The following is a 20,490-nucleotide window of genomic DNA, read 5'->3' as shown; positions in this document are numbered from 1 at the left end:
ACAGACGAGTTAAATCTGTACGCTTTTGTGAGGTACGCGTCCCTTCACGTTTCGACTTCACTATCACATCGGAAACAGTGGACCTAGGGATATTTAGGAGTGTGGGAATCTCGCGTACAGACGTATGACACAAGTGACACCCAATCACCTGACCACGTTCGAAGTCCGTGAGTTCCGCGGAGCGCCCCATTTTGCTGTCTCACGATGTCTAATGCCTACTTGATATGGAGTATCTGGCAGTAGGTGGCAGCAAATGAAGCTAATATGAAAAACATACGTTTTTGTTGGTGGCCGGATACTTTCGATGACATAGTGTACCTACGAGAAACGTCGTAGCCATTCTAGTCATCTCGATACGTTATTCTGTCTGGCATTTGTATGAGAAAAGTCGCGAATATTCTACTGTTTTCTTGTACAAACAACCTTCGATATGTAGCGTTTTAAATACGAACTTTCTTAAACTTTGCATGTGACTTGATTATTTTTTATTATGGTAAAAGTAAAGGTAGCACGAGATATCTCCAGCGCTCCGTCATTAAGGCTTTTCTATATCCGCCACTGGATTAGACTGTATAACAGTAAGTCACTACTCACTCGAAAAACTGAAATAAACATTATTTATGTTCCACAAATACATTTATTATGAAAGGAGTTGGAGACTGAAAACTGGAGATTCAACCTTTGCAGAACATGATTTCGTTCTTATGAGATTAAATGTGATATTCTTCATAGACGAGCAAAAGGCGGAGAAACATCACTCGAAATCCCGGCTCCCAGTGAACACCAGTGACAGAGTCATGTCGTAATCCTTAGTGATTGAATGCAGTTCTATTATTCATTCTTGCCAATTTCGCAGAAATAAGTTATTAATTTTCTCACCGTCTAACAATATGCTTGTAAACAGTACAACTTTTCTCCACCCGATTTCGGCTAACTCCATCGTCTTTCGCCCCCCCCCCCTCCTTTTATTCCATCACATTCACCAAGTACCTCGTCCATGTAACATAGTAGTCTGGGACAGTATTCACTTGTTTACTGTTTTACCACGTGCTGTTTGTTTGTTCGTGGCTTCTTTGAGTATTTCATTATGCTACTGTTTTTCGTATAGGTATATAGTCGTAAGACGTTATATATCTTTCGAAAAACATTTTTTTGTACAGATATTAAGTCCCCCTGAAGTGGTCAGAAGCAGGCCTAGAAAAGCGAATGCAGGTTCACAGTGAACCATAAAACACTTGGCGGCCTATGGTGTAGGGATGTAGGCAGCGGAAGCGCTGTAAGAGATACATATGGAAAGACTGCGCGGCGGACTGTACCTGGAGCCCAAACAAATTGTGCGAATCGATTAATTCCTTTTACAAAACATTTTAATTGGGCTGAAATTATTGCTCAGCTAATGGCACAATTTGTACGTGCGCCGTTCGGATTTTACGTGCTAAAACAGCCACTCTTAAATAACTCCGGACTGTAGAGAGAGTCATTGTTCAAATTTTGCCTACCAATGTATCAGACCTTGCCATAAGATAAGTTACAACCGTTTGCAAACATCTACATCTACATGATTACTCTGCAATTCACATTTAAGTGCTTGGCAGAGGGTTCATCGAACCACAATCATACTATCTCTCTACCATTCCACTCCCGAACAGCGCGCGGGAAAAACGAACACCTAAACTTTCCTGTTCGAGCTCTGATTTCTCTTATTTTATTTTGATGATCATTCCTACCTATGTAGGTTGGGCTCAACAAAATATTTTCGCATTCGGAAGAGAAAGTTGGCTCCGTCAATCCCACCTGGTAAGGATCCCACACTGCGCAGCAATATTCTAACAGAGGACGAACGAGTGTAGTGTAAGCTGTGTCTTTAGTGGACTTGTTGCATCTTCTAAGTGTCCTGCCAATGAAACGCAACCTTTGGCTCGCATTCCCCACAATATTATCTATGTGGTCTTTCCAACTGAAGTTGTTCGTAATTTTTACACCCAGGTACTTCGTTGAATTAACAGACTTGAGAAATGTACTATTTATCGAGTAATCGAATTCCAACGGATTTCTTTTGGAACTCATGTGGATCACCTCACACTTTCCGTTATTTAGCGTCAACTGCCCCCTGTCACACCATAAGCAATCTTTTCTAAACCGCTTTGCAACTGATACTGGTCTTCGGATGACCTTACTAGACGGTAAATTACAGCATCATCTGCGAACAACCTAAGAGAACTGCTCAGATTGTCAGCCAGGTCATTTATATAGATCAGGAACAGCAGACGTCCCAGGACGCCGTCTATTACTACGAACTGCGGCCTTCCTGACAGGAAATCACGAATCCAGTCGCACAACTGAGACGATACCCCATAGGCCCGCAGCTTGATTAGAAGTCGCTTGTGAGGAACGGTGTCAAAAGCTTTCCGGAAATCTAGAAATACGGAATCAACTTGAGATCCCCTGTCGATAGCGGCCATTACTTCGTGCACAAGGCCGATGGTTTCTGAAACCATGCTGATTACGTATCAATAGAACGTTCCCTTCGAGGTGATTCATAATGTTTGAATACAGTATATGCTCCAAAACCCTACTGCAAACCGACGTCAATGATATAGGTCTGTAGTTCGATGGATTACTCCTAATACTCTTCTTAAACATGTTGCTTCGTTTAGACTTTAGGTGTAAAAAAAAAGAAAAAAGAAAAGAAACAGGTTTTTCTGGGAGGTTTTTGAAGCGCGCCACATCTGTACTTCAAACTTGTAAGAATAGGTTAAAATTTTATAAGAAGATAGAGAAATACATGTAATTTGTTGGTCGCACTGTTGTTTTGCGAAAGCTTCATCCGTTTTCGCGATATAAGAAACATAGGTCGATAGAAAATTTAAAAAAATTATGTGCCGGAACGTATCGCGGCACTCGGAATTGGAAGTTTTCGTAAATTCTACATATGTAGTGATTAATCAAAAAAATAAATAGTGAATACCGCAGTATTATTTGCTCTGTTAAATATTATGGGCTAGCATGAGACTCTGAAATAACCCAATGCCACGATGACATACGTACGGACATCGGCTATTCCGAAGTACGCACGACATAATATTTTTATACATAGCGCGTGACTCACCGCCTTCTAACAGATAGTTCGCGTGAGCGCTACTATTCTGTAGAGAATATATGCGTGCTTTTACGCAAACTGTAATGATTAATTTGATTCTCAGGGGCTACTGGTCATTTATGTACCAACTTGCACATAGAAACTGAGATATTTTTTATGCTTATTAAACATAATATTTTTCTGTATTTACTATTTGTTATCTGCAAGGCAAAAACTGAGGAGAATCTCATGTGCCGTTAAGCGGCCAATCTTAAACATACTGGACTGATTCAGTACGAAAACATTAATGAATGGAATTTGTCTTTACTTTATTAGCTTCGAAACTATTAAAAGATCAAAATAGAGAAGTCTTCTGCATTTACATTTAATATTACGGACTGAATTTCTAAATAAAAAATATCGTCAGCGTAATGGCCGACCAAATGTCGCTAGGAAAAGAGAGCTCTCCGCAAAACGAAGTTCTGAAATAGAGTTACTAATTACAGTTAATGGTGGCTATTATGGGAGGTGCTCACTACTTCAGTAACCAACACTTTCTAAAAACAATTGGATTTATATTCTGATAAATTACAGAAAGACTTACATTAAATATCAGACTGTGAGACAATGGCGGCCTTCCGCTAGGCGAAACAAGCTAGACAAAAAAAATCTAATCCAAAATCTTTATCTCTGTTCTTCTTGATCTACATTACACAGATACTATAAACAAAAGACTATTCGTTAAATGCATCGCTGTTCGCAAGCATCTCTCTGGAGTAAGCATTGCATTCTGCGCATGTTGTCAACATCAAACCAGGATTGTCACGTGTTTTCGGGACTTCGCTGTGCGTGCGTGCCTTCCGCAGAGTTTGAAGTTTATAATATCAAGAGTTTCTGTTGTATTTTCACCGTTTGTTGATAGTGTAATAGCGATGGTGAATTACTGTTGTTGCTACGGATGCAAAGAAAAATATGTGAACGGAGGGATAGTAACTTTTCATGGGTACATACCATGTAGCTCTAATTATAGTTATCACATTAGTAAGAGACACTGTATATGTTTAAAAATTTCGAGACGCATTATAATTAAGGCTTGATTCTGTAGACCTATTTTCCTGCAATTTTGTGACTTCATAATAGATATTACGGCTGGTACAAAAGCTTACAAACAATCGCTTCCTCTCGTAAATTTGCTAGTGGAACAGGAAAGGGAGTGATTAGTTGTTTCAGCAAATACTGTCCTCCATGCATTTATCAGTGACTTGATTTCAAAGACGGGAGACAAATTCAATAGAGTGGGAGTCTGTAATTGTCTTCGTATAATATGTGTGTCCAAACCTTTTTGTTCACTACCATATAAAGTTACAGTAGGAGACCATGTTAAGTGTGTCTAGGACTTGGAGAATGATTATGTGTGATTTTTATTTTAGTTTCCAGAAGGATGAACAACGAGTAAAGATGTGGCTCCAAAAAATGAGGAGTAATTTGGTCCCCACAAAATAAACTGGGAGCAAGTACGTAAAATGCGTTAAATAAATACTTCAAAGTGTCACCAGTAAGAAAAATTGTGCTTTAGGTCGCAAAAACGAGTAAATAAATACGCAGAAATAGCAGAAAAAATGACGAATTAGCAGGGATATAATCGCTAATGTGTGGGAAATTCGGTGTTTTTCGGACACTTGGCAAAAGTACTAGCGTACTGTCAAGTCGTTTTGCAAGACTATTAGTGCAAAAATGTACGTCAGGCTCTATAACACTATAAAGTGCCGTATCATACCGAAAACTACCAAAAATCGAGTGCATCTGAACTGTGACACCTATCGCAAAGAACCAGAATGCAATATCACTTGCCTTTAAAAGTTACGTAGCTGGTTTATTACCGGTATCAAAAGGATACTGTTAAAATGTCTGCGCAACATACATAAATAATCCACGACACGTACGAAAAGAATCCGTCTGTACTAGAGTTGTAGTGACATTTTAAATATACCGGGCGCTATACGGACAAACATGATGTCCCGAGAACACGTGACTAGGCCGGCCATGTATGTTGGCAACACAAAATCTGTTCTGCGCATTTGAATGCTCACTCTATGTTCGCAAGCTTTACAGATAATATACCACACTTCTTAATATTTGATATTCATCGCGCACACAGACGCAGCATTCCAGTAATTTATAGTTCACCCGTCACTATTTTTTAACACACAAAAACCCTTTACCATTTTCCTCGAAATGTCGATTTATGTGACGTACCGTCACAGACGAGGAGTCGCCTGAGTGAACAAAAATCTACATCAATTGCGAAGTTGTGGCGGTCTATGTCAAAATATGGTAAAGTAAGATATGGGAACCAGTATGGAAAAGGCTCCTAACGTAGCACAAACAAGTGAATATGAACTGGGTGAAGTTAGGGACGTAAAAGAAGGGAACTAGCATTTCAGCTTACCTTGCAGCTTAAGAGACACTTAAATCAGAGCATCTTGACATGTTGCCGAAATTGGTAGTTTTGGTATCCAAAAATCATGGTTTTCCGTTTTCTGTTTTGCATCGTTACTGGTGACAAGAAATGATGCCTTTATGCTAGCATAAGGGAAGAAAAACAGCAACTCCCCGTATAAATCCTGTGCGCATCCACGTAAGATAATGTTCTGCATGTGGTGGAACTGCGACGGTGTGGTGTCCTAGCAACTGCGTGTGCGAGGTTTAGCCATCGCTGCTGACACTCATTTTCAGTGACTGAGACGTCTGGCAGACGCAATCCGAGAACAACGACCAAGAGGACTGCGTGAAGTGATGCCACTCCACGATAAACGGCCACCCGTGTTCTGCTATACTGAGAAAAAACACAGTGCAGGAGCTGTGTTGGGAAGTCACTCCATACCCACTTTATTCATCTGATGTTGCACCCTCACATTTTCACCTTTTGCGCTCTCTACTGAACAGCCTTCAAGGAACTTCCTTTCGGGATGAAACTGCGCTCCGAACATGGCTCAGAGTTCTACGCCTCAAAACGTTGTATCTACAGTCGCGGATTCGAAGATTTGCCCCACTGTTGACAGATTGTTGTAAGTAGTGAAGGAGAGAGTCTGTTGTTGTTGTTGTTGTTGTTGTTGTTGTTGTTGTGGTCTTCAGTCCTGAGACTGGTTTGATGCAGCTCTCCATGCTACTCTATCCTGTGGAATCCTCTTCATCGCCTAATACGTACTGCAGCCTACATCCTTCTGAATCTGCTTAGTGTATTGATCTCTTGGTCTCCCTCTACGATTTTTACCCTCCACGCTGCCCTCCAATACTAAATTGGTGATCCCTTGATGCCTCAGAACATGTCCTACCAATCGATCCCTTCTTCTAGTCAAGTTGTGCCACAAACTCGTCTTCTCCCCAATCCTGTTCAATACTTCCTCATTAGTAATGTGATCTACCCATCTAATCTTCGGCATTCTTCTGTAGCACCACATTTCAAAGGCTTCTATTCTCTTCTTGTCCAAACTATTTATCGTCCATGTTTCACTTCCATACATGGCTACACTCCATACAAATACTTTCAGAAACGACTTCCTGACATTTAAATCTATACACGATGTTAACAAATTTCTCTTCTTCAGAAACGCTTTCCTTGCCATTGCCAGTCTACATTTTATATCCTCTCTACTTCGACCATGGTCAGTTATTTTGCTCCCCAAATAACTCCTTTACTACTTTAAGTGTCTCATTTCCTAATCTAATCCCCTCAGCATCACCCGATTTAATTTGACTACATTCCATTATCCTCGTTTTGCTTTTGTTGATGTTCATCTTATATCCTCCTTTCAAGACACTGTCCATTCCGTTCAACTGCTCTTCCAAGTCCTTTGCTGTCTCTGACAGAATTACAATGTCATTGGCGAACCTCAAAGTTTTTATTTCTTCTCCCTGGAGTTTAATACCTACTCCGAATTTTTCTTTTGTTTCCTTTACTGCTTGCTCAATATACAGATTGAATAACATTGGGGAGAGCTTACAACCCTGTCTCACTCCTTTCCCAACCACTGCTTCCCTTTCATGCCCCTCGACTCTTATAACTGCCATCTGGTTTCTGTACAAATTGTAAATAGCCTTTCGCTCCCTGTATTTTACCCCTGACACCTTCAGAAATTGAAAGAGAGTATTCCAGTCAACATTGTCAAAAGCTTTCTCTAAGTCTACAAATGCTAGAAACGTAGGTTTGCCTTTCCATCATCTTTCTTCTAAGATAAGTCGTACGGTCAGTATTGCCTCACGTGTTCCAATATTTTTACGGAATCCAAACATCTTCCCTGAGGTCGGCTTCTACCAGTTTTTCCATTCGTCTGTAAAGAATTCGCGTTAGATTTTGCATCCGTGACTTATTAAACTGTTAGTTCGGTAATTTTCACATCTGTCAACACCTGTTTTGTTTAGGATTGGAATTATTATAGTCTTCTTGAAGTCTGAGGGTATTTCGCTTGACTCATACATCTTGCTCACCAGATGGTAGAGTTTTGTCAGGACTGGCTCTCCCAAGGCCGTCAGTAGTTCTACTCCCGTGGCCTTGTTTCGGCTCCGGTCTTTCAGTGCTGTGTCAAACTCTTCACGCAGTATCGTATCTCCAATTTCATCTTCATCTACATCCTCTTCCATTTCCATAATATTGTCCTCAAGTACATCTCATGTTATGTGGGGTTATTAAACTTACGGGAAAACGCTACGAACGTATGCACCAAGCCAGTACATTAAGGACTGAATTTCGCTGCCTCCTGTACGAATTTGAGTGGATGCCCGTGGGTGTCGGTGGTGTTTTCACGTTGTGTGTGCCTTTCTGTGCCCGGCAGCTGGCCGCGGCCACGCCCTCGCCTGCGGACTCCGCGGTGGAGGTGTCTGCGGCGGCCCCCGGCGACCAGAAGGGCGGCGAGGCGGCCGGCAGCCAGCCGGAGGAAGACTCCTCCACGTCGGACGAGATCACGCTGGACCTGCTGCTGCTGCGCCAGCAGGAGTTCCGGCGCAACCAGCAGCAGCAGGAGGAGGCCGCCGACTCGGGCAGCACCACGCCCGCGCCCGCCACGCCCGCCGCCCCCGCGTCCGCCCCCGCCGCCGCCCCCGCCACGCCGGCCGCCGTCAAGACGGAGGCGGTCGCCACGTCCGACGAGGAGAGCCTCAAGACGCTCAAGACGCGCATCCGCGAGAAGCTGGCAGCCGTCAGCGCCGCCGCCGCCGCCTCGTCGCCGTCTTCCGCCAACGACGAGTCCTCGGCGGCGTCCTCGCCTCTGGCTCTCCACGGCAGGAAGTCCGTCAAGAAGGTGCGCACTTCGCACGTCCACAGCTGACTGCTTCTCTACTCGCACTGCTGTATGCGCAGAGATTGCATCTCCCTAATTCCTCTTTCCACCGCTCTCACTTTCTTATCGGTCCTCGATGCCTTTTGAATTTTCCTCATCCTCCTCCTCCTCCGCCTCCTCTTGTCGTTTATCCTCTATGATGCGTCCTTCTTCTTTCTCCTCCTATTCCTTCATCCCCTACGTTTCTTCCTACTCAAGCTCCTTGTTTCTACTCCCCCTCTTCCTCTTCTTATTCATTCTCCTCTTCCCGTACTCCTCTTTCTCCTCCTACATCAGTACCACTTTCTCGTCCTCGTCTTCCTCCTCCATCTTCTCTCTCATCCTCACCCTCCTACCATTTCTCCTGGTCTGCGTTTCTGGTATTTCTTCTTCTTCTTATCATCCTCCTCCTCTTCCTGCTTTTCTTCATTCCTCCCTTTCTTCTCCTACTTTTACATCTTCCTACTCCTTCTTTCTTAAATTCTTCATTCAGAATACCTCTTCCTCATTCTTACTTTCCTCTCTTCGTCTTATATCTACTCCTCACTCTTCTTGTTCTCGTATCTCCCGCTTTGTCTCCCTAGTCCTCCTCCTACTCTTCCCTCTGTTATTTCTTCTCCTATTCTACTGAGGCATAATTTCTCTCTCTTACCCTTCTCTCTCTTACCCTTCTCTCTCTTACCCTTCTCTCTCTTACCCTTCTCTCTCTTACCCTTCTCTCTCTTACCCTTCTCTCTCTTATCCTCTCTCTTACCCTTCTCTCTCTCTTACCCTTCTCTCTCTCTTACTCTCTCTCTTACCCTTCTCTTCTTACTGACTGATGCGGCGAAAACTTGAGTCACTTGACTGGTGACCAATATTTTTTTTATATATATATAAGAACGTAGGCTTCCGCGGCCGGTGTCATAGTGATTAAAATTCTTCTGGGTATTATGCCGCGTCATTGCTAAAAACTAACAACAATAATAAACTATATCAAAATTAAATTACAGTGAAGGTACACCCTTAGCTGCTCACAGGCGTTGATATACGTCAACTGGGACAGATGAATATGTGTGACCCGTCCGGGACTCGAACCCGGGATCTCCTGCTTACATGGCAGACGCTCTATCCATCTGAGCCACCGAGGACACAGAGGATAGCGCGACTGCAGGCATTTATCTCTGGCACCCCTCCCGCGAAACACACATTCTCAACGTATTGTCCCGCACTACATTCGTAGTGCCCCCGCCCATTATACTCATTACTCGCGGCGCGTTGCCGATTCCCGTAAGAGTTTGGGCACTGTTTGTGCATTTGCACAGAAGAAGAAGATGGTCAAGTGGCCGGTGAGCCTTAAGATGGTATCTCTTCTATCGGACATGTCCGAAAGAACAGATACCATCGGTGACCATGCAGTTCGTTAGAATGAAATTGCAATGAAAGGAATACCCTTAGCTGCTTACAGGCGTTGACATACTAAGATACCATCGTAGTGTATATATATATATATATATATCAAAATTCTTCTGGGTATCATGGCGCGTCATTGCTAAGAGCTAACAACAATAATAAATAATAGTTTATTATTGTTCTTAGTTTTTAGCAATGACGTGGCATGATACCCAGAAGAATTTTAATCACAATGTTTTTTTTTTCTTTTCCTCTGCTTTTTCATAAATCACTTAATGCCAGTGCTGGAGCACTACCTTTCAAAAGGATATGGTCGTCTCCCTTACTCATACACGTCTTATCTGAGCATTTATTCCGTCTCTGATGGTGCAATACTCCTTCGTTCCCTCCCTCGATCTGGATATCTGCAACTGATCTGCTTGTACCGATCTAAGCACCCATTGGTATGAAGACGCAAAATTTGAGTACTTTAGTACCAATTTCACACAGTCATTAATGTACACGGACGGGAAGTGACACATCATGAAACAAGCACCAGTTTCATATTTACAAAACTATCTCGAAATGTCATCTGACAGTGAGTACTAAATGATTGAACTGCATTCCGTTTGGAACTAATGTCCATCATTATTAACATCAATTTAGTATGTGAGTGAAAGCATACGACCTCCAAAAGTCATATTAAGAATTTTGTTCTCGTGTCTGAAACGCATGCAGTCAGTTCGTGACATCTCTTGGTTGCAGACTGGTTTGAAAATACACACCTTCCCACCGCATCCCTGACATTCTCTATGGGTGACAAATCAAGGCATTCAATAGATTGATAAAGTACCCATGTCGTCATCTAAACGATTGCGGTGTGAACTACAGTGTGGGGCCTTGCCATTGTGCCAGTTTACACCGTGAACATGAAAGGTTCAGGAACGAGCTTTACCATTCTTGCAACATTCTGCCTGATTTCAAAAATTACCAAATCACTCCTCTTGTCATATCCAAGAGCTGCGCTGTACATTACTACAGGAGTTGGAGATGTGCTTCCTGTGACCCTTTACCAGGTCCTCAATGGACACGCCACAAACGGAAACGCAATGCCTCATAATGTTCCGTTTGGCTACACCATGGAAACTGCTGTTCTCAGGTGTATGGAGTTACTGGTAAACGACAAATGGCAACTGGACATCACAATCCAGCTTCTAGTCATCCGTTCCTGATAGTTCGTAGAGACGCTGTGCCTGTAACCCCCGCCTGGGTTTCACATGTCGTCATCCGTCTATTCTCCTGTCCCTGTCGTACAATGCTACGATCTGGTCATGGTGTAGTCCTTCTGGAAGAGCCTGTTGCAACTCTATTCCAGGCTGTTGCCCTGAACCTATCTCGTCACCGTTTGTTCTGTAGCCGTTGCACCACAGCCAACTGTCTGTCCAGAGTGTCAGTATAATGCAGATGAGCAGGCTTTCTGAAAAATGGCGATAACCTGCATGTGCAACCCCTATAGAGAAGCTGTGTTGCGACAAACACAGAAAAATCCCAGTAATGTCAGATGCACACAGTAGCCATCACTTCTTAACACCATTGATTATCCTTAAGAATTTTTTTTTTTTTTTTTTTTTTTTTTTTACTGGGAATTACTGTAAGCAAGGAGCCTGAATGTTAAAATTTAATGAACATGTCAAGGCGTTGTCTGTGTAACACTTTCTGTCAGTGTGTATCTATCCATACATATTATAAAAATGGATGTACACTACCGTTTGCGGAAGTTGCAGCACCAAGAAGGAAACGCATGAATTCAATTAATTTAATACAGGTTAGGTACATGACGAGTAACAAATGATTACCTTTTCAAATCTGTACTTGTCCTTTGAGCCCTACTATTCAGTGTATCGTGTGGCCAGCATGCGCTGCAATTAGAGCTGCTATACGCCGTGGTATTGAATCGTTCCTGAGGGATTTCCCTCCACGCAGTTTGCATTTTATTTTATTTTATTTTATTTTATTTTTTTTTTTTGTCAGTCTACTGACTGGTTTGATGGGCCCTGCCACGAATTCCTTTCATGTGCCAACCTCTTCATCTCAGAGTAGCACTTGCAACCTACAGGGTGTGATAGATACGTAATGAGACTCAGTCTAGAAAAACAAATTTATTGATCCAATTTGTACAAAACGTTAATATTCTTCAAAGTACTCGCCTTGGGCGTCGACACAACGTTGCCAGCGCGTTTTCCAAGCTTCATAGGCCCCACTGTAGTCCGTTTGAGTTATCCCAGTTAGTGCCTTCGTGACAGCACGTTGGATGTTCGGAATATCGTCGAAACGATGACCCTCCAGGCATCTTTTGACCTTCGGAAATAGGAAGAAATCAGGAGGACTCAAGTCAGGGCTGTATGGTGGCTGTGGCAAAACTTCAACTCCAATTCGGGTCAAGTAGGAGGTCACGAGGAACGCTGTGTGCGCCGGAGCGTTGTCGTGGTGGAGACGCCAGCGTTGAGCAAGGTCCTGTCGCTTCCGTTTGACGGCTCTGTGCAATCGCTGAAGGACTTCTTTGTAGAATTCGGCATTGACAGTCTTCCCCTGAGGGACAAACTCTTTGTGAATTAACCCCCGCTTGTCGAAAAACACAATCAGCATTGTCTCGATGCGGGACTTTGACATTCTTGCTTTCTTCGGCCGCGGGGATGCCGGTGTGTGCCACTCCGAGCTCTGGGCTTTCGTCTCCGGGTCGTACTGGAATGTCCACGATTCGTCGCCTGTTACTACGTTGTCTAAAAAGTGTGGATTATTTTCCAAATCATTCAACATCTCACGGCAAACGTCCACTCGTTGTTGCTTTTGTTCGGCGGTGAGCACTCAGGGAACCAATTTTGCGCAAACTTTCGTCATCATCAAATCTTGCGTAACAATTTGGTGAACCGTAAATTTATTCACGGAGACCTCATCGGCGATCATTTTGAGACTTAAACGGCGGTCGGAGTCCAGGAGTTCTTTCACTTTGGCCACCGTTTCATCCACACGACTCGTAGAAGGGCGTCCAGATCGTTCCATGTCTTCAACGGATTCCCTCCCGTTTTTAAATTCATTAAACCACCGGAACACTTGAGCTCTTGATAGGGAGTCTTCTTTGTAGGCCTCCGTAATCATAGCAAAAGTTTCCGAAGCAGTTTTGCCCAAGCGAAAGCAAAATTTGATTGCATACCGCTGTTCTATCGAGCGATCCATCTTCAGCGTTTTCACAAGTGTCACGGGCACACAAACAACGTAATACGCGAAGCTCGACCTTCTCTGCACCAGAGCTCCGACGCGACTGCGAACCGGTTCTATTGTTAGCTCAGATCCCCCATCACGTGACGTACAGGTGGAGACCGCCCTGCGAGCGACTGGGGCGCCGCGCGGCGGCCAGTCTCATTAGTTATCTACCACACCCTGTACGTCCTCAATTATTTACTTGACGTATTCCAATCTCTGTCTTCCTCTACAGTTTTTGCCCTCTTACAGCTCCCTCTAGTACCATGGAAGTCATTCCCTCATGTCTTAGCAGATGTCCTATCATCCTGTCCCTTCTCCTTATCAGTGTTTTCCACATATTCCTTTCCTCTCCCATTCTGCGTAGAACCTCCTCATTCCTTACCTTATCAGTCCACCTAATTTTCAACATTCGTCTATAGCACCACATCTCAAATGCTTCGATTCTCTTCTGTTCCGGTTTTCCCACAGTCCATGTTTCACTACCATACAGTGCTTTACTCCAGACGTACAGTCTCAGAAATTTCTTCCTCCAATTAAGGCCGGTATTTGATATTAGTAGACTTCTCTTGGCCAGAAATGCCTTTTTTGCCATAGCGAGTCTGCTTTTGATGTCCTCCTTGCTCCGTCCGTCATTGGTTATTTTACTGCGTAGGTAGCAGAATTCTTTAACTTCATTGACTTTGTGACCATCAATCCTGATGTTAAGTTTCTCGCTGTTCTCATTTCTACTACTTCTCATTACCTTCGTCTTTCTCCGATTTACTCATTAGACTGTTCATTCCGTTCAGCAGATCATTTAATTCTTCTTCACTTTCACCCAGGATAGCAATGTCATCAGCGAATCGTATCATTGATATCCTTTCACCTTGTATTTTAATTCCACTCCTGAACCTTTCTTTTATTTCCATCATTGCTTCCTCGATGTACACATTGAAGAGTAGGGGCGAAAGGCTACAGCCTTGTCTTACACCCTTCTTAATACGAGCACTTCGTTCTTGATCGTCCACTCTTATTATTCCCTCTTGGTTGTTGTACGTATTGTATATGACCCTATAGCTTACCCCTACTTTTTTCAGAATCTCAAACAGCTTGCACCATTTTATATTGTCGAACGCTTTCTCCAGGTCGACAAATCCTATGAAAGTGTCTTGATTTTTCTTTAGCCTTGCTTCCATTATTAGCCGTAACGTCAGAATTGCCTCTCTCGTCCCTTTACTTTTCCTAAAGCCAAACTGATCGTCACCCAGCGCATTCTCAATTTTCTTTTCCATTCTTCTGTATATTATTCTTGTAAGCAGCTTCGATGCATGAGCTGTTAAGCTGATTGTGCGATAATTCTCGCTCTTGCCGTCTTCGGAATTGTGTGGATGATGCTTTTCCGAAAGTCAGACGGTATATCGCCAGACTCATATATTCTACACACCAATGTGAATAGTCGTTTTGTTGCCACTTACCCCAGTGATTTTAGAAAATCTGATGGAATGTTATCTATCCCTTATTTCACCGTAAGTTCTCCAAAGCTCTTTTAAATTCCGATTCTAATACTGGATCCCCTATCTCTTCTAAATCGACTCCTGTTTCTTCTACTATCACATCAAATCTTCACCCTCATAGAGGCTTTCAATGTATTCTTTCCACCTATCTGCTCTCTCCTCTGCTTTTAACAGTGGAATACCCGTTGCACTCTTAATGTTACCACCGTTGCTTTTAATGTCACCAAAGGTTGTTTTGACTTTCCTGTATGCTGAGTCTGTCCTTCCGACAATCATATCTTTTACGATGTCTTCACATTTTTCCTGCTGCCATTTCGTCTTAGCTTCCCTGCACTTCCTATTTATTTCATTCCTCAGCGACTTGTATTTCTGTATTCCTGATTTTCCCGGAACATGTTTGTACTTCCTCCTTTCATCAATCAACTGAAGTATTTCTTCTGTTACCCATGGTTTCTTCGCAGCTACCTTCTTTGTACCTATGTTTTCCTTCCCAACTTCTGTGATGGCCCTTTTTAGAGATGTCCATTCCTCTTCAACTGTACTGCCTACTGCGCTATTCCTTATTGCTGTATCTATAGCGTTAGAGAACTGCAAACGTATCTCGTCATTCCTTAGTACTTCCGTATCCCACTTCTTTGCGTATTGATTCTTCCTGACTAATGTCTTGAACTTCAGCCTACTCTTCATCACTACTATATTGTGATCTGAGCCTATATCTGCTCCTGGGTACGCTTTACAGTCCAGTATCTGATTTCGGAGTCTCTGTCTGACCATGATGTAATCTAATTGAAATCTTCCCGTATCTCCCGGCCTTTTCCAAGTATACCTCCTCCTCTTGTGATTCTTGAACAGGGTATTCGCTATTACTAGCTGAAACTTGTTACAGAACTCAATTAGTCTTTCTCCTCTTTCATTCCTTGTCCCAAGCCCATATCCTCCTTTAACCTTTTCTTCTACTCCTTCCCCTACAACGGCATTCCAGTCGCCCATGACTATTAGATTTTCGTCCCCCTTTACATACTGCATTACCCTTTCAATATCGTCATACACTTTCTCTATCTGTTCATCTTCAGCTTGCGACGTCGGCATGTATACTTGAACTATCGTTGTCGGTGTTGGTCTGCTGTCGATTCTGATTAGAACAACCCGGTCACTGAACTGTTCACAGTAACATACCCTCTGCCCTACCTTCCTATTCATAACGAATCCTACACCTGTTATGCCATTTTCTGCTGCTGTTGATATTACCCAATACTCATCTGACCAGAAATCCTTGTCTTCCTTCCACTTCACTGACCCCTACTATATCTAGATTGAGCCTTTGCATTTCCCTTTTCAGATTTTCTAGTTTCCCTACCACGTTCAAGCTTCTGAACGCCCCGAGTCGTAGAACGTTACTCTTTCGTTGATTATTCAATCTTTTTCTCAGTTTGCATCCGAGCCCACAAATACGTGACACCAGTTACTGGAGGTGCGTGACGCACCAGCTGCAGACCAACCGTATCCCTGACATGTTCGACGGGCGACATGTCTGGCGAACGTTCAGGCCAGGGAAGCAATGGTACCTGTCGCTCTTCGAAGAAGGCCTGTACATTCCTCGCAGTATGTGGCTGGGCATTGTCCTGTTGAAATGTGGCCTGTGGAGATGCCTGAAGCAGGGAGTGTACCTCAGGCCGCACAACCTCCGTTGGGTACTGGTTGCTGTTCAAAGTGCCCGCAGTACGTAGAAGGCGAGATGGGTTGTTGTAACCAATGGCGCCCAAAACCGTCACATCTGGTGTTTGTCCACTATGCCGCTCCACAATGCAGCCCTCCAGGTTGTGCTGACCACGGTACCGCTGGACATGTATGTGGCCATCGTTGTAGGACAAGTTGAAGCGGGACTCGTCCGAAAAGATTACGTGTTACCACTCAGCACCCCAGTAACGGTGTTCACGTGGCCATTGCAGTCGGAGGAGCTTGTGGTTTCTGGACAATGGGAGCCGACGTAATGGTATGCGTGCAACGAGTGCGAGACGATGACGAGCCGTCTACTCAGACAAGTTCACACATGTTGCAGTGCTCCAGAGACAACACTGTGGTTGACACTGCACGGTCCGTAGTGGCCATAAGGACAAGATTAGGGTCATCCCGTGCTGTGGTCATGTTCCGTGGTCCAGTTGCCGCTCGTCGCTGCGTACGACCTTCCTCTATCCACTGCTTGCACACACGCATCACTGTCGTAGCAGCATGCCCCATGCGAGTTGAAATGTCGCGGTATGACAACCCTGCTTCCTAGAGACCGATCATTCTGCTCCGTTCGAACTCGCTCATATGCCGGTACGGCTCCCTTTGACGCCGACGCGTCGTACTGGCACTCACTGTGTTGTTTCCACCTTGTGTGACAGCTCTGCACCGACAACACTAGACGCAACACCGACCTTGTCGCACCGACAGGAGAGGGCTCTGCTCAGCGTACGTGTACCCCAACTCGCTGCAAAACGTATCACGTATTGCTAGCACACCCGTCGCCACTTCCACCAGTTGTGGAGCTATTCGGGTAATTCTTCTCGGTGTTGCACTTTTCACAAACGGCAGTAAATATATATATACATATATATATTGTGTGGGGGGGGGGGTTCGATTTCAACCAAATTTGGCGCATAAATAACAAACTTCAGTAGTGTGAGCTGCGTGGGGTTTATCATCGCCTAGCTCCAATAGGAGCAGAGATATCGTGAGAAACGTTTCTTTTTCAGTCCCTGTCATGCAGGCTGCCCTGCACGACAGGCATGGTGTGACTGGAAGGGTATACTTCATCGACCTGCTTTCCAGGAGCTCCATTTGCAGATAGTCGCCAGATGGATGGTTGATATTGGTGGGGGAGGGTATGGACAGAGAGGGGACACGAGGAGATGGTTAAGGGGGGAGAGAGGGGGCAGGAGGTCATGGATAAGGAGAGAGAGGGGGAGAAGGTGATGGACAGAGACAGAGCGTTGTCCTGCTCATACAATCATCGTCTCCATCTTAGACGTAGAGACAGGGGAGGCGCAGGAGGTGAGGGGGGAGGAAGCGTTGGCCACACTGAGGGGGCAGGAGGAGGAAGTTGTTTGATAACCCCCTTTCCCCCTTGGCACAGCAGCTGGCTGCGGTGAAGAAGGAAGACCCAGATGGCGGAAAGGCGCTCCCCAAGAAGGAAGGAGTTTCTTCAGACGACGGCGGCGCCGACGCAGAGGACGAATACGCCGACTTCGGCGATGACGACGACGACGTCGACGACGGCGCCACCGGCAGCTCCTCCAGCGCCGGCCGCGTCAAGCAGGTGCGTGGTTGCGATGGGTGTGTGTAATACTGCGCCAGCCCATGTCACCTTTACTTGCTTTGCTAACTGTCAGTAGTGCCACATTACATTAACAATACAAAAAGATCTGTTCAAACTGTACGATATTTGCGTTTGTATAACGGACGAACAAAAATCTTCCATTCGAGGGCTGCAGGGTATGTGCAGTGTAGCGCGAATCTGGTGCGGGTATACAAGCACCGACAGCCGCAGCAATTCTGTTTCTCCGACTTGCGTGCGGTAAAATGGTTCAAATAGCTCTGAGCACAATGGGACGTAACTGCTGAGGTCATCAGTTCAAATGGTTCAAATGGCTCTGAGCACTATGGGACTCAACTGCCGTGGTCATTAGTCCCCTAGAACTTAGAACTACTTAAACCTAACCAACCTAAGGACATCACAAACATCCATGCCCGAGGCAGGATTCGAACCGGCGACCGTAGCAGTCACACGGTTCCGGACTGCGCGCCTAGAACCGCGAGACCACCGCGGCCGGCGAGGTCATCAGTCCCCTAGAACTTAGAACTACTTAAGCCTAACTAACCTAAGGACGTCACACACATCCATGCCCGAGGCAGGATTCGATCCTGCGACCGTAGCGGTCGCGCTTTTCCAGACTAAAGGGCCTAGAACCGGTCGGTCGCTGCGGCCGGCTTGTGCGGTAAATGCGGTAACTTGAACTATGGGGACGTTTTTAGCAAATGCGTCTCATTCGGGAGGACGACGGTTCAATCCCGCGTCCGACCATCCTGATTTAGGTTTTCCGTGATTTCCCTAAATCGCTCCAGGCAAATGCCGGGATGGTTCCTCTGAAAGGGCACGGCCGACTTCCTTCCACGTCCTTCCCTGATCGGACGAGACCGATGACCTCGCAGTGTGGTCTGTTCCCACAAACAACCCAACCCAAATGTGTCCACCGAGCGAGGTGGCGCACTGGACTCGCATTCTGGAGGACAACTATTGATACCCACATCCGGCCATCCAGAATTACGTTTTCCGTGATTTCCCAAAATAACTACAGGCAAATCCTGGGATGGCTCCTTCGAAAGGGCGCGGCCGGTTTCCTTCCCTAATCTGAGCTTGCGCTCCGTCTCTAATGAGCCCGCTGTCGACGGGACGTTTTACACTGATCTGCTCCTCCTCGACAAATCTGTCCAAACACGATCAACGTGTAACTTTCCTTTTCTTGGCTGCCGAAGGATAAACAGCGGCAGACACCCATCGAAGAATGAAGAATATGTATGAAGCAGCATATCTGTCGAAAACCACCGTTGAGTCCAATGGGTGCTGCTGCCTCGTGATAACGCACTTCCCCATAACGCAGATGTTGTTGAGGTGTCAGGTGAGAGGGGTGTTGTGAACACAATTTCGACACAAAGCAGCTCAATAGGCCGTGGAGTGGAAGGGGTAGGCCAGCAATATAACAGTGCATCACCATTGACTCATTTATTGAACACATAAGTCAGGTATTACCCAAAAGGAACAATCAGTACAAATTACAAAACAATATTCTTTTCCTTTAAGTCACTCAAACATTTAAACAGGCAAATAGCAATCATTTAACTGAAAGCCTTTAAGAAAGGAAGACTAGAAAATGTGAATGATAAGTTAAAATCATATTTAAATAGGCTCTGACCGAGCACATATTTTAAAACGAAATACTTCCTTTAAGGAACCAGCGATCAAAATTAATTTCATAATCCTCAACAACCATATTAGATCCAAGACATTTAAGATTAAACAGTAATATATAACATTAGAGAGCTGCAGTCCCAAGTTTTAAGCAGCACGTTTCAGAAGGACTGCACTGCAACAGTACAATACAAGTCCCTCAGAGGATCTCCCCACACAGGGAGTTATTGCCGCAATCGTCAAAATATCAACATCATTCCGTGTACAGACCTAAAACAAACTAAAGCTCTCTTAAGTTTGGTACAGTTAATTCCCTTTCAACGTAACATACATCACAAGTCTAGCCCTAGGACGGCACCGACACCCCGCAATTTAGCACGCGAAAAACTACAGCTATGCACTCATCATGTATCCTTATAAAATCCAAGAACAGAGAGCCGGCTCCCCAATAGCAGAACATTTAACCGCGCGCAGCGTGCGGGTTTGCGGGATGCTGATCTCGCCCTTAACCTCAACACCAGTTCAAATACTAGTCAGCCTACAATCTTGAACTACCATACACATTCCTTCAGTTACTGCGTAGAAAGCCAATGTGATAGGCAAAAAGACCAGCATATGATAAAAGCTTAAGCAGTTTCCTTACTAGACAACCCATATGAATAGTAGCCGTAAACTTTTTTTTAAACGTGAGCACACGCACAATCAAAAGAGAGACAACGCCAATCATAAGGACAGTAGCACGTAAGCAAGTAGCAATGGTAACTTCTGCTTAGATTGGCTACAAATCAGCGCGTGATTTAACACACCAGAGAACAGTCTTTACAACATAACCAACAATACAACAGCAAATTACTCACACGTGTACTCCCCCACGATCTCGATTCGCAAAGCCATAGACAGAACGTGGAGAACGTATGACTTAGACCAACATAATGGTGCTCCCTCAGTTACCCCCAATAACTGAGTCAGTTGCAGAGCAAAAAACCAGACCTAATGAAACCACCACAGTTTTCGCCTCAA

At 44.6% G+C, this 20,490-nt stretch overlaps 1 protein-coding gene across 1 annotated transcript in view; it reads left to right on the top strand.

The window, feature by feature from the left end:
• Positions 1-20,490, top strand: part of LOC126210005 (mucin-19-like) — a 282,532-nt gene that overhangs the window by 137,588 nt on the left and 124,454 nt on the right. Inside the window, exons 5-6 of the mRNA XM_049939112.1 lie at positions 7,912-8,376; positions 17,641-17,820. Coding sequence (XP_049795069.1) covers positions 7,912-8,376; positions 17,641-17,820 — 645 coding nt within the window. The remainder of the gene's footprint in view (positions 1-7,911; positions 8,377-17,640; positions 17,821-20,490) is intronic.

This window comes from Schistocerca nitens, chromosome 10, assembly GCF_023898315.1.
Source record: "Schistocerca nitens isolate TAMUIC-IGC-003100 chromosome 10, iqSchNite1.1, whole genome shotgun sequence".
In the NCBI taxonomy this organism is placed as follows: domain Eukaryota; kingdom Metazoa; phylum Arthropoda; class Insecta; order Orthoptera; family Acrididae; genus Schistocerca; species Schistocerca nitens.
This window is presented reverse-complemented; position numbering and strand designations above follow the sequence as displayed.